The 15,718-nt window shown below is 36.6% G+C and overlaps 1 protein-coding gene across 6 annotated transcripts in view; it reads left to right on the forward strand.

The window, feature by feature from the left end:
- LOC117085533 (UDP-glucuronosyltransferase 2A1) overlaps positions 1-13,149 on the forward strand; it is a 62,340-nt gene extending 49,191 nt beyond the window's left edge. For 3 of the 6 annotated variants that reach the window (XM_033214526.1, XM_033214527.1, XM_033214528.1), the window contains 3 exons: positions 603-690; positions 1,149-1,368; positions 11,855-12,134. In XM_033214526.1, coding sequence (XP_033070417.1) covers positions 603-690; positions 1,149-1,368; positions 11,855-12,134 — 588 coding nt within the window. Of the gene's footprint in view, positions 1-602; positions 691-1,148; positions 1,369-11,854 lie in introns of all 6 variants that reach the window. The other 3 variants (XM_033214524.1, XM_033214525.1, XM_033214529.1) reach the window with 2 other exon arrangements.
- The last annotated feature ends 2,569 nt before the right edge of the window (positions 13,150-15,718 follow it).

Raw genomic sequence — 15,718 nt, forward strand, 5'->3', positions numbered from 1 at the left:
ATGCTAAAAATGTAATTCAAATGTCTAGGTTTTATTACAACTCTTATCAAAATGTAGTTGGTTTAGAAGTAGAAGTCTAGATTCAACTAGTCTTTCTAAGTTGAATAATCTCTAGCTAAAAACAATTAAAATTCAAATATTATAGTCCAACAACATGCATTTTCTGATTTATGTTATTCAATTAACCTTAATTTTTATCTCTACAATTTTGCATTACTATTCTTTTTATACTTCTATTCATGAAACATCCTAGGACTCTCTATATTTATGTATTGGTTAAAGCACATAACACGCTTCATGATTTTTCTCCTCCATGTTGTGATTGATTAAACTGGTCCTGTTTATGTTCTATTTCTTCACTTAAAATCTAACTTCCAAAAGCTTTTAAGTGATAAATATCAAAACAATAATACTATACTTAATAGATTATTAGTACAAGACTTTACAAAAAGGTAGATATAACAGTCCTACTATATATCTCAACGTTTGTAAACTTCTGCTTACATAATTGCCATCTTCCATGTAGCTGGCTAAATGATTTCTAAATAATTCTACCAACTTAAAATGTCCTTGTTGTGTTTTTCTTGCAAAATTTTCCACAGGTTTTATGGAGATACATAGGAAAGAAACCAGCCACATTAGGAAACAATACTCAGCTCTATGATTGGATACCCCAGAATGATCTTCTTGGTAAGATTGTGGGGGAAGAAAAGCTGTACAGTAGGACAATAGACAAGTTAAGTAACTGTTTCATAGCAAATAAATTACATAAATTTTTAATAATTTAAAATTTTGACACCCAATTTTAAAGCAGATGTAATTACATAATTGGCAGTTAATTTTATAGATTCATACTTTCTGTTTCACAAAAGAGCATTTTCAGTTAAGATAATTATATTTCAAGTTTCATTTTCAGTTCAGATACCATCTCCTCAGTAATATATTCCCAGAAAATGCAAATGCTGTTAATTACTGCTTTTCCTGGGATCACAGTTTTCTGAGAGGGCAATGCCCTCTGTGATCTGCTTTTGTAGGAAACGTATCCTTCTTTAGAGAGTTATATTACAGCTTTTGGACCCCTTCTGTCTCTCAAATTCTGCTAATGTGTTATTATTACACACCCACTTCTCACTCCATCCTCAAATCAGGTCATCCCAAAACCAAAGCTTTTATCACTCATGGTGGAACTAATGGGCTCTATGAAGCTATTTACCATGGAGTCCCTATGGTGGGAGTTCCCATGTTTTCTGATCAGCATGATAACATCGCTCACATGAAGGCCAAAGGAGCAGCTGTGGAAGTGAACCTGAACACAATGACAAGTGTGGATTTGCTTAGAGCTTTGAGAACAATCATTAATGAACCTTCGTAAGTACTAAGCCTCCTAAAGATTTGTCTAACATTAATTACGTTTTTTAAATACCAGAAAATGTACATTCTTTAATACTTTTGTAATTATTTTCCAATACCAACCATAACCTGTCCAATATAAAAACTATTTTATTTGCCAAACTGCTGAGGTGATTTCCTGGAATCAGGAAAAAAAGAAAATCCTAAGACTTCAAATATTCTTTCAATATTTTTCAAAATAAAGAATGGTATGATTATATAAATTATCATTTTTTCTGGGTAATCTGCTTAATTTTATAAACTAATTAGTAAGTGTGTACATATTATAAACTAATCAGTAAATACAAAATTGAAATGATAATATGCCCACTAATAATCATTCAGAAATAAGTATTAACACTGAGTATTTACCATTCTATACCTTTCATTAGTGTATGTATACACATAGAGAGAAAATATATAGGGTAGTGAATAATTGTTTAAATATTGATGGGTACTATCTGTGATATTTTAAATAAAATTTAAGTATAATTTTATCTGATTTAGCTTTTAGATTGAAATGAATCTATAAAATATATTGAGCTATATATTTTTGATGATATGTTTTAATTTTAGCCACATATAGTTCAACTCCTGCTTTGAAATTTCTCTCTATTTCATTCCAAATTTGTATTACTTATATTGTAATTTTACTTTACCAATATTTGTCATTTTTTCTCACATTTATTTAGTCTTTTTCCTATATTTTAAGTGACTCAGTGTTCACCACTGAATTACAGATTCTTTATTCTAAAATATTTAGGATTTATTTCTTGACTGATTATCTCACATGGAATTTTATTTCAATAAAGACTTGGATATTGAATTCTCCGAGATAATGTTTAGCAATATTCGCTCACTGCTTTGTTATGAGAATGACTTCTATCTGAATATAATTTATTTAGCTCTTGCTTTCTTTCCTTCAGACCTGTGGAAATATTACTTATGGCCTTCCAGGTTAAATTGTGCTATAGGATTTCTGAGTCCTGCCTGACCATTTTATCATTTTGCTTTCATTTCAATTTGGAAAAAGAAATTGTTACTTTTTAGAAATCAGAAACTCAATTATGGTGTATTCTTACAAATTATTTTATATATTTTTCTTCAGTTATACTGTGTCCTTACAGCACTGTTAATCTAGCATAAAAAAATCCAGTTTTTCTTTTCAGAAAGTAAATCTTTTGTGTATTATTTCTTAGAATACCTTTTATTTCCACTTTTTTTTTTTTTTTTTTATTATACTTTAAGTTCTAGGGTACATGTGCATGACTTTTATATCACGTATACCTCCCCAATGCAATCCCTCCCTCCTCCCCCCTCCCCATGATAGGCCCCAGTGTGTGATGTTCCCCTTCCGGAGTCCAAGTGATCTCATTGTTCAGTTCCCACCTATGAGTGAGAACATGCGGTGTTTGGTTTCTCTTCTTGTGATAGTTTGCTAAGAATGATGGTTTCCAGCTGCATCCATGTCCCTACAAAGGACGCAAACTCATCCTTTTTGATGGCTGCATAGTATTCCATGGTGTATATGTGCCACATTTTCTGAATCCAGTCTGTCACAGATGGACATTTGGGTTGATTCCAAGTCTGCTATTGTGAATAGTGCCGCAATAAACATACGTGTGCATGTGTCTTTGTAGTAGAGTAATTTATAATCCTTTGGGTATATACCCAGTAGTGGGATGGCTGGGTCATATGGTACATCTAGTTCTAGATCCTTGAGGAATCGCCATACTGTTTTCCATAATGGTTGAACTAGTTTACAATCCCACCAACAGTGTAAAAGTGTTCCTATTTCTCCACATCCTCTCCAACACCTGTTGTTTCCTGACTTCTTAATGATTGCCATTCTAACTGGTGTGAGATGGTATCTCATTGTAGTTTTGATTTGCATTTCTCTGATGGCGAATGATGATGAGCATTTTTTCATGTGTCTGTTGGCTGTATGGATGTCTTCTTTTGAGAAATGTCTGTTCATATCCTTTCCCCACTTTTTGATGGGGTTGTTTGTTTTTTTCTTGTATATTTGTTTGAGTTCTTTGTAGATTCTGGATATTAGCCCTTTGTCAGATGAGTAGGTTGCAAAAATTTTTTCCCATTCTGTAGGTTGCCTGTTCACTCTGATGGTAGTTTCTTTAGCTGTGCAAAAGCTCTTTAGTTTAATTAGATCCCATGTGTCAATTTTTGCTTTTGCTGCCGTTGCTTTTGGTGTTTTAGACATGAAGTCCTTGCCCATGCCTATGTCCTGAATGGTACTACCTAGATTTTCTTCTAGGGTTTTTATGGTATTAGGTCTAACATTTAAGTCTCTAATCCATCTTGAATTAATTTTCGTATAAGGGGTAAGGAAGGATCCAGTTTCAGCTTTCTACTTATGGCTAGCCAATTTTCCCAGCACCATTTATTAAATAGGGAATCCTTTCCCCATTTCTTGTTTCTCTCAGGTTTGTCAAAGATCAGATGGCTGTAGATGTGTGGTATTATTTCTGAGGACTCTGTTCTGTTCCATTGGTCTATATCTCTGTTGTGGTACCAGTACCATGCTGTTTTGGTTACTGTAGCCTTGTAGTATAGTTTGAAGTCAGGTAGCGTGACGCCTCCAGCTTTGTCCTTTTGACTTAGGATTGTCTTGGCAATGCGGGCTCTTTTTTGGTTCCATATGAACTTTAAAGCAGTTTTTTCCAATTCTGTGAAGAAAGTCATTGGTAGCTTGATGGGGATGGCATTGAATCTATAAATCACCTTGGGCAGTATGGCCATTTTCACGATATTGATTCTTCCTATCCATGAGCATGGTATGTTCTTCCATTTGTTTGTGTCCTCTTTGATTTCACTGAGCAGTGGTTTGTAGTTCTCCTTGAAGAGGTCCTTTACGTCCCTTGTAAGCTGGATTCCTAGGTATTTTATTCTCTTTGAAGCAATTGTGAATGGAAGTTCATTCCTGATTTGGCTCTCTGCTTGTCTGTTACTGGTGTATAAGAATGCTTGTGATTTTTGCACATTAATTTTGTATCCTGAGACTTTGCTGAAGTTGCTTATCAGCTTAAGGAGATTTTGGGCTGAGACGATGGGGTTTTCTAAATATACAATCATGTCATCTGCAAACAGGGACAATTTGACTTCTTCTTTTCCTAACTGGATACCCTTGATTTCTTTCTCTTGCCTGATTGCCCTAGCCAGAACTTCCAACACTATGTTGAATAGGAGTGGTGAGAGAGGGCATCCCTGTCTTGTGCCAGTTTTCAAAGGGAATTTTTCCAGTTTTTGCCCATTCAGTATGATATTAGCTGTGGGTTTGTCATAAATAGCTCTTATTATTTTGAGGTACGTTCCATTAATACCAAATTTATTGAGCGTTTTTAGCATAAAGGGCTGTTGAATTTTGTCAAAGGCCTTTTCTGCATCTATTGAGATAATTATGTGGTTCTTGTCTTTGGTTCTGTTTATATGCTGGATTACGTTTATTGATTTGCGAATGTTGAACCAGCCTTGCATCCCAGGGATGAAGCCCACTTGATCATGGTGGATAAGCTTTTTGATGTGCTGCTGAATCCGGTTTGCCAGTATTTTATTGAGGATTTTTGCATCGATGTTCATCAGGGATATTGGTCTAAAATTCTCTTTTTTTGTTGTGTCTCTGCCAGGCTTTGGTATCAGGATGATGTTGGCCTCATAAAAAGAGTTAGGGAGGATTCCCTCTTTTTCTATTGATTGAAATAGTTTCAGAAGGAATGGTACCAGCTCCTCCTTGTACCTCTGGTAGAATTCAGCTGTGAATCCATCTGGTCCTGGACTTTTTTTGGTGGGTAGGCTATTAATTGTTGCCTCAATTTCAGAGCCTGCTATTGGTCTATTCAGGGATTCAACTTCTTCCTGGTTTAGTCTTGGGAGAGTGTAAGTGTCCAGGAAATTATCCATTTCTTCTAGATTTTCTAGTTGATTTGCGTAGAGGCATTTATAGTATTCTCTGATGGTTGTTTGTATTTCTGTGGGGTCGGTGGTGATATCCCCTTTATCATTTTTTATTGCGTCTATTTGATTCTTCTCTCTTTTCTTCTTTATTAGTCTAGCTAGCGGTCTGTCAATTTTGTTTATCTTTCCAAAAAACCAACTCCTGGATTCATTGATTTTTTGGAGGGTTTTTTGTGTCTCTATCTCCTTCAGTTCTGCTCTGATCTTAGTTATTTCTTGCCTTCTGCTAGCTTTTGAATGTGTTTGCTCTTGCCTCTCTAGTTCTTTTAATTGTGATGTTAGAGTGTCAATTTTAGATCTCTCCTGCTTTCTCTTGTGGGCATTTAGTGCTATAAATTTCCCTCTACACACTGCTTTAAATGTGTCCCAGAGATTCTGGTATGTTGTATCTTTGTTCTCATTGGTTTCAAAGAACATCTTTATTTCTGCTTTCATTTCGTTATGTACCCAGTAGTCATTCAGGAGCAGGTTGTTCAGTTTCCATGTAGTTGAGCGGTTTTGATTGAGTTTCTTAGTCCTGAGTTCTAGTTTGATTGCACTGTGGTCTGAGAGACAGTTTGTTATAATTTCAGTTCTTGTACATTTGCTGAGGAGTGCTTTACTTCCAATTATGTGGTCAATTTTGGAATAAGTGCGATGTGGTGCTGAGAAGAATGTATATTCTGTTGATTTGGGGTGGAGAGTTCTATAGATGTCTATTAGGTCCGCTTGGTGCAGAGATGAGTTCAATTCCTGGATATCCTTGTTAACTTTCTGTCTCGTTGATTTGTCTAATGTTGACAGTGGAGTGTTGAAGTCTCCCATTATTATTGTATGGGAGTCTAAGTCTCTTTGTAGGTCTCTAAGGACTTGCTTTATGAATCTGGGTGCTCCTGTATTGGGTGCATATATATTTAGGAGAGTTAGCTCTTCCTGTTGAATTGATCCCTTTACCATTATGTAATGGCCTTCTTTGTCTCTTTTGATCTTTGATGGTTTAAAGTCTGTTTTATCAGAGACTAGGATTGCAACCCCTGCTTTTTTTTGTTCTCCATTTGCTTGGTAGATCTTCCTCCATCCCTTTATTTTGAGCCTATGTATGTCTCTGCATGTGAGATGGGTCTCCTGAATACAGCAGACTGATGGGTCTTGACTCTTGATCCAGTTTGCCAGTCTGTGTCTTTTAATTGGAGCATTTAGTCCATTGACATTTAAGGTTAATATTGTTATGTGTGAACTTGATCCTGTCATTATGATATTAACTGGTTATTTTGCTCGTTAGTTGATGCAGTTTCTTCCTAGCCTCGATGGTCTTTACATTTTGGCATGTTTTTGCAATGGCTGGTACCGGTTGTTCCTTTCCATGTTTAGGGCTTCCTTCAGGGTCTCTTATAAGGCAGGCCTGGTGGTGACAAAATCTCTAAGCATTTGCTTATCTGTAAAGGATTTTATTTCTCCTTCACTGATGAAGCTTAGTTTGGCTGGATATGAAATTCTCGGTTGAAAATTCTTTTCTTTAAGAACGTTGAATATTGGCCCCCACTCTCTTCTGGCTTGTAGAGTTTCTGCCGAGAGGTCTGCTGTTATTCTGATGGGCTTCCCTTTGTGGGTAACCCGACCTTTCTCTCTGGCTGCCCTTAAGATTTTTTCCTTCATTTCAACTTTGGTGAATCTGGCAATTGTGTGTCTTGGAGTTGCTCTTCTGGAGGAGTATCTTTGTGGCGTTCTCTGTATTTCCTGAATTTGAATGTTGGCCTGCCCTACTAGGTTGGGGAAGTTCTCCTGGATGATATCCTGAAGAGTGTTTTCCAACTTGGTTCCATTTTCCCCCTCACTTTCAGGCACCCCAATCAGACGTAGATTTGGTCTTTTTACATAATCCCATACTTCTTGCAGGCTTTGTTCATTTCTTTTTCTTCTTTTTTCTTTTGGTTTCTCTTCTCGCTTCATTTCATTCATTTGATCCTCAATCGCTGATACTCTTTCCTCCAGTTGATCGAGTCGGTTACCGAAGCTTGTGCATTTGTCACGTATTTCTCGTGTCATGGTTTTCATCTCTGTCATTTCGTTTATGATCTTCTCTGCATTAATTAGTCTAGCTGTCAATTCTTCCACTTTTTTTTCAAGATTTTTAGTTTCTTTGCGCTGGGTACGTAATTCCTCCTTTAGCTCTGAGAGGTTTGATGGACTGAAGCCTTCTTCTCTCATCTCGTCAAAGTCATTCTCTGACCAGCTTTGATCCGTTGCTGGCGATGGGCTGCGCTCCTTTGCAGGGGGAGATGCGCTCTTATTTTTTGAATTTCCAGCTTTTCTGCCCTGCTTCTTCCCCATCTTTGTGGTTTTATCTGTCTCTGGACTTTGATGATGGTGACGTACTGATGGGGTTTTGGTATAGGTGTCCTTCCTGTTTGATAGTTTTCCGTCTGACAGTCAGAAGGACTGTCTGTTGGTCTGTTAGAGATTGCTTGAGGTCCACTCCAGACCCTGTTTGCCTGGGTATCAGCAGCAGAGGTTGCCGAAGATAGAATATTGCTGAACAGCGAGTGTACCTGTCTGATTCTTTCTTTGGAAGTTTCCTCTCAGGGGTGACGCCACCCTGTGAGGTGTGGGGTATCAGACTGCCTCTAGTGGGGGATGTCTCCCAGCTAGGCTACTCAGGGGTCAGGGACCCACCTGAGCAGGCAGTCTGTCCGTTCTCAGATCTCAACCTCCGCGTTAGGAGATCCACGGCTCTCCCCAAAGCTGTCAGACAGAGTCGTTCGGGTCTGCAGCGGCCCCGCTCTTTCCCCTAATGGACTGCAGCTGTGCGCTGTCCGCAGCGGTAGAGTCTACAGAGACAGGCAGGCTTCCTTGAGCTGCTGTGAGCTCCACCCAGTTCAAGCTTCCCAGCGGCTTTGTTTACCTACTTAAGCCTCAGCAATGGCGGGCGCCCCTCCCCCAGCCTCGCTGCTGCCTTGCGGATAGATCGCTGCAGACGGCTGTGTTAGCAGTGAGGGAGGCTCCGTGGGCGTGGGACCCTCCCGGCCAGGTGTGGGATATATTCTCCTGGTGTGCCTGTTTCCTTAAAGCGCAGTATTGGGGTGGGAGTTACCCGATTTTCCATGTGGTGTGTGTCTCAGTTCCCCTGGCTAGGAAAAGGGATTTCCTTCCCCCTTGCGCTTCCAGGTGAGGCGATGCCTCGCCCTGCTTCAGCTCACGCTGGTCAGGCTGCAGCAGCTGACCCGCACTGATTGTCCGGCACTCCCTAGAGAGATGACCCCAGTACCTCAGTTGAAAATGCAGAAATCACCGGTCTTCTGTGTCGCTCGCGTTGGGAGTTGGAGACTGGAGCTGTTCCTATTCGGCCATCTTGCTCCCTATTTCCACTTTTTATCTTTACTTCTGGAGCACCAGTTTAGTCTTCCCTATGATAAAATATTTTGGTATGTTTTCCTCTATTAATTCCTAATTGTTCTAATCAATTTTTACTATTCTTAATTCATTGAGATTGCCTCAAATAGTTCACAAATTAGTAAATTTATTATTTTTACCATGAGCATTGCTTGCTATTTCTAATTTCTTTATTAATCCTTTAAACTGTCATTTTTAACAACTTATTTCATCAGCTCACCTATCTCCTTATCACTTCCTCTTGCTTTATAATTCAATTTTGATAGTGTATTCATTACCCTCCCACTGTTATTATATTTTGAATCTCCTCTTCTTTGGACTATATGCCATACCTAAATGCATTTTTAATTTCTCATTTATTTTTCAATATATGTAAGTGGTTATCAGGCTGTTATTTTTTCTTGGTCTTGGTGTTTGCTCTGAATTTGGGCAGATGCCTTAAACTTGCTTCTATGTTGTATTGGACTTAATTGTTTTCATGCAGAGTCAAAGCTTGAAGAATAGATGTAATATTTCATTCAGTTTTCCTGAAGGCTGAAATTCAGGAAGTAGAGGAGAAGGTAAACTCCGATGGAATTTAGTGCTTTTTCTTAATGGAACTAACCTGCTTAAAACATCTATTCAGTGCCCTTTGCCAGGCATTTTAGACACGGGGGCAAGTGTACTCATTTCAGAAAAGAAAGACACTCAACACTTGGTTTAGATTCATACCAAGACTCAGCCCTGGTTGTCCACTTTTGCTTCCCATCCACATTCAAATTAATTGACTTTTATTAATACATACATGTTGTATAAGTCATAATTTTAGAAATCATAATTCAGGAGCTAAGTGGTGGGTTAGGAGCTTCTGCAAGACTCAGTATGAACTTTTTTTGACTTCAGTGTCTAGTCAATTAGACGATTACAAAATTGTTAGTGGCTGACAATTTGGTTCATTTTGTTAATTTTCAGCATAGGTACGGTCTATGATTCTCTTTAACTCTAATGCTTAAAATGATCATTAAATATTATTATTGACTTAAAACTGTAAACCAAAAATAAAATTCTAAGCCTCCCACCTAACCGTCTGAATGGACTTCCTCCTCAACCAGGGCTCCTTTAAATTTAATCTTAGAGTCTGTTTTAGGCCATGATGGGAAGTGAGGATCAAACATGCCTCAGTATACCTCTCTGGCATTAGCATCAACACAGACTTTAAGTCTGATAAGAAACATTTCACAATCTATTCTCTCTGAAGCCTACTACCTGAAGGCTCCCTCTGCAAATAAGGACTTGGGTCTCTACAATCCTTTATCTTAACCAAGGCATTCCTTCCCTTTGATCGCAGGTCTTTAGACAAACTGAACCAATTGTCAACCGGAAAATGTTTGAATTGACCTGTAGCCTAGATGCACCCCCACTTCAAGTTGTCCCACTTTTCTAAACCAAACCAATGTATTTCTTAAATGTATTTGATTAATGTTTATGCCTTCCTAAAATGTAAAAACCAAGCTGCATCCCCAAAACCTTGGGCACATATGCTAAGGACCTCCTGAGGGCTGTGTCATGGGCCATGAACACTCATATTTTGCTGTGAGTAAATATCTTCAAATATTTTAGATTTTGACTCATTTCATTGACAAAAATATTGATACAAAAACCAAGAACTATAAATACTGTTAGAAATTTCTAAACAAATGCCTAAAAATTATTTAATTTGCAATACCGTCACTTTAACCCTAAACCAAATACTACCTCTGGGAACACAGGGTACAGTTTAGAGTATACATATGGATGTGTTTGTACTCCATTCTGTTATTCATTAAAGAAATTAATAAACATTAACAATTACATTTGAATAGACAATCATAATCTAATTATTCAGAATATTTTAACATATCAGTCATAAAACATTAGTATATAATAAAACATGAAATAATGAATTTTTGAGTATGGTCTTTATAGGAAAACATGTTTTCTTCTTCTTATTATTTTTTGATTCACATGTACAAATTTATTTATTGTCTAAAGTATATTAGGATGATCCATGTGAAATTACTGTCTTGACCCTTCCTAAGGTTCAATGCAGTTGAAAGTATGAATATTCTTTTTCACTAGACAGACAGACACACACACACACACACACACATACATTCAACACATGTAAACTACTCCTGCTGCTTAATTTAGTGTACCATGTTCTCTTGTAAATGATCACCGTATTCCCCATTCCCCAGTCCTAACAATGTCCTGCCAACACCAGGACATCTCTACACAAACCCTTTACCTTCTCTCATCTTCATGAATCCAGGCTGGAACTTTTATTCCAGACACAAACCAAAATGAAACCTATTAACTTTGGTTTAACAACTGGGGAAACTGCAAGTGAAGACATAATTTGTCTTTTAAATATGTAGATATCCATCCAATATTGTTTGAGAAGCCATTAGAACTGTTATCTCTGTGACTATTGCTATTGTGATGGCAAGTTGATTAAGAGCTCTAATTCTAGGGAGATGTTTCAATTGAAACATCAAAGTTCAGGTACTTGGATATGCCACTTCTTAAATCACCAGAGTAGTTTTGTTCAGTCTTCATGTTATAGATACAGACACTGTCCTTTTCATCACAAACATACAAATGTGTGCCACAGAGTAATTATCACAGTGCCAACATCTTAGAACTGTCAAATGACTCACTAATGCTTACTGCCAATATCCTTTGTCTGTCATATGAACTAGTCAGACATTAGAGGATATGCTTATGTATGTGTTAAATGATTTTTATCCCACCATATTAGGTTATGAACCATCTTGGTCTTGGAATCATCCTGCACAAGTATAATTCACACAATATCAAAATTACTTTTGGAAAAATTATGCTAGATATATATGTTTACAACTGGCTTACTCTACTTTTTTATGTCTACATTTGATCATACTTGTGTTAAGAATATATTTCATCCACATCTTCCCTTTCATAACTCTTAAAATCCTATGCACTAGCAAAGTTCATGCAAAAATTATATTCTTTCTCAACATAATTATGGCCTTTAACTTGTATAGCAAATATGTATCACATGTTTATCTTCAATGAAAATGAAAACAAAAATTATCTAATTTCTGCCTATTTATTTGTCTTCTAGTTATAAAGAGAATGCTATGAGGTTATCAAGAATTCACCATGATCAACTTGTAAAGCCCCTGGATCGAGCAGTCTTCTGGATCGAGTTTGTCATGCGCCACAAAGGAGCCAAGCACCTGCGCCCAGCTGCCCATAACCTCACCTGGTTCCAGTACCACTCTTTGGATGTAATCGGGTTCTTGCTGGTCTGTGTGACAATGGCTATATTTTTGGTCATACAATGTTGTTTGTTTTCCTGTCAAAAATTTGGTAAGATAGGAAAGAAGAAAAAAAGAGAATAGGTCGATTTTGGCATGATTATCATTAACTTGTGAGTTGTAGTCTTCTATTTCTCCTTTGTCTCTCCCTGCTGACTATACCCTCTTCCTTTCACTGTTCTGACACTAGGATACTACCTAATTTTAAATATGTGCTATTCATAGTATCAAATTATTTTATAGTTCACCTTAATGATTAACATTATGCTGAATCCTGGTAATGCATACAGTGTAGATGGAATTTGATAGGTGTAAGGAAGAGTCAAATTCACAAGTTTTCATATACCAAATAATTCAGGGGGCCACCATAGGACAGTAGTGTGTTATGAGAAAGGTTATGATTTCCTTGTTTTAATAAAAATAAACTCTTCTGTGTGCTCAATTTTGCAGGAGTTAGAGAATGAATTTTAAGTGTGATGTGCATCCCTATTTAATGTCTACAAAATTTTCATTGAGCATATCCAGAAAATCACGGTGTAACTTGCCTGCCTTTCTTCAACATATATTCTTATATAAGCTGTAGTGCAAGATTTGGGTACTGTCTTTAATAAATAAATCAATTGACTCTTTGATTTCAAGGAGAAAGTTCTATGTTATATGTTGAAGGTGAACAGATCACAGTTAGAGGATATAACAAAGAGAAATCTAGAAAATGATTAATAATTTTATAAAATTTTTAGTTAAGTGTACAAATAATTACATTAAACATCAATTATGTTTAAAAATCACTAATGTTCATAATATATAATCACTATTTGTAACCAAAAGTTTAATTTTATGCCAAAAAATAAAAAATGCTTACTTGGAAGTTGAGGTCATTGCATTATTTTTGTCTTTATCTTCCACAAATTTAAATTTATCAATTAATTGTTATGCTATGTATATAAAAGACTAAGAGCTTGACCAAGGATATGGCATAATAAATTTTTACCAATGGAAAGCACTAGTTGAAGGCAAATGCTTTTACTTGATTCAGCTTTGCATTAATTTAATAAATATATTAAAGATTTTACTTTATTTACCCTTTATAAATTTAATGACATTTCTAACTAAAGTGTTAATTTCAATATTTGAGATTGAGAAAATAAATTACATTCATTGGCTTAGTAAAATTTTTGAAATTCTTCTTTCTTTCACCCTTTCTTTTTTCAATTTTACATTATTTTAAGTTCCAGGATATACGTGCAGTTTTGTTACACAGTAAACGTGTGCCATGGTGGTTTGCAGCACCTATCAGTCCATCACCTATGTATTAAACCTAGCATGCATTACCTACAGGCCTATAGCTAGGCATACACTCAATTTTAATAGTTTGTAAAATCTAGAAATATAGCCAAACATAGAGTCAACTGATATTTGACAAGAATGCAAAACTATACAATGAAGAAAAAAATAGTCTCTTTAACAAATACCAGTGGGCAAACAGATTTATCAATATTCAAAAGAATAAAATTGAACCCCTTACCTCAAGCCATATATAAAAATGGACTCAAAATAGATGATTAAAAAAAAATCCAAATGTAAAAGCAAGAACTATAAAATGCTTAGCAGGAAGAATATGGGTATAACTTTCTAACCCTGAATTTTGCAAGGTTTTTAGATATGACACCAAAAGCAGAAGCAACCAAATTAAAATTGATAAATTGGACTTCATTGAAATTAAATTTTTTGTACATCCGACAACACCATCACTGAAGTCTGAAGAGAAACCAGACTTTGGAGGATATAGTTGCAAATTACATACATGGTAAATGACTTGTGTAAGAAATTTATAAAGAAAGCTCACAGCTCAATGATAAAAAAAACAAATGACCCAATCCAAAAATGTGCATAAGATCTGAACAGTCATTTCTCTAAGGAATATGTAAATGTCCAATGAGGACAAATGAACAAATGTAATGTCCAATAAGAACAAATGAGAAAAATGCTCTGCATCATTACGTTCAACATTATTACAGGAAAATGTTACTAAAAATCACAATGAGATACCACTTGACTCTTACTAACATGGCTATTATCAAAAAGATAAATAATTAAAAGTGTTGGCAAGGATGTGGAGAATTTGGAATCTTCATACTTTACTTGTGTGAATCAAAAATTATTCAGGCGTTTTGAAACAATCTGCCAGTTTATCAAAAGTTTACACATAGAGTTACAATATGACCCAGCAATTCTACCTCTAGTAGTATACCAGAGACAAATGGGAATGAGTCTATACAAAATTAATACGTGCGTGTTGATAAACAACATCTTAACCAAAACTGGAAGGAAAACTACAGTCATCATTGATAAATGAATAAACAATATGATGTAGAATATTATTTGGCAATAAAAATAATGAAGTCTTGATGCATGCTATACCATTAATGAAACTTTTAAAAACATTATACTAAGTATAGATGTCAAACAACAAAGATCACATACCGTGTAAGTCCCTTCATATGAAATGCTCTTAATAGGAAAATCGATAGAGATAAAAAGTAGGGGAGCCGAGCGCAGTGGCTCACGCCTGTAATCCCAGCACTTTGGGAGGCCGAGGCGGGAGGATCACAAGCTCAGGAGATGGAGACCACGATGAAACTGCGTCACTATTAAAAATACAAAAAATTAGCCAGGAGCGGTGGCGGGCGCCTGTAGCCCCAGCTACTCGGGAGCTGAGGCAGGAGAATGGCGTGAACCCGGGAGGAGGAGCTTCCAGTGAGCCGAGATGGCGCCACTGCACTCCAGCCTGGGTGACAGAGCGAGACTCTGTCTCAAAAAAAAAAAAAAAAAAAAAAAAAAAAAAATGTAGGTTAGTGTTTGCCTAAAATGGAGGATAAAGAATGGCTAAGGGTACAGTGTTTCTTTTGGTGGGTGATAAAATACTCTAAATCGTGTTCTAGTTGTTGAGAAATTCTATGAATATACGATTAACCGTTGAATTGTATATTAAAAACTTTTTTTTTGGAAGACAGGCTTCACTTATCACCAAGGCTGGAGTGCAGTATTGCAGTCTCCACTCACTGCAGCCTCAACCTCCTGGGCTCATGGCATCCTCCCACCTCAGCCTCCCAAGTTGCTGGGACTACAGGTGTGCACCACCACAGCCAGCTAATTGTTCATTTTGTTTTTGTTTTTGTTTTCGTAGAGATGAAGATTCACTGTGTTGCCCATGTTGATATCAAATCCCTGGGTTTAAGCAACCCACCTTCCTGGGTTTCACAAAGTCCTGCGATTACAGACGTGAGCCATTGCACCCGGCCATTGAGTTGTACACTTTAAACTGATAAATATATGATATGTGTTTTGTATGCCTACAAATTTTTTACACACAAAAGTATCTTGAATGGTGACATCCAAGAAATGGTAATTCAGCTGTATAATTACTTTATCTTCAGTTCTGTGTCAAGGAGACTGCAGACAAAGAAGTCTCCATTTGTCACTGTACTTGACAATTCACAAACGTCTTACATGACTTAGGTGTCTAGAAAACACAAGTTCAAGTCTTACTGGGGAGTAAAACACTTGTAATTTTAAAAGACACATTAACACACACTTGTAAGCATGAGATCATCTGCCTTTTCTTGATCCATTTGCCATCCAGAAACTGATTGTTCAGATAATGTATT

Source organism: Trachypithecus francoisi, unplaced genomic scaffold (genome assembly GCF_009764315.1).
Source record: "Trachypithecus francoisi isolate TF-2019V2 unplaced genomic scaffold, Tfra_2.0 Lachesis_group1, whole genome shotgun sequence".
NCBI lineage: Eukaryota > Metazoa > Chordata > Mammalia > Primates > Cercopithecidae > Trachypithecus > Trachypithecus francoisi.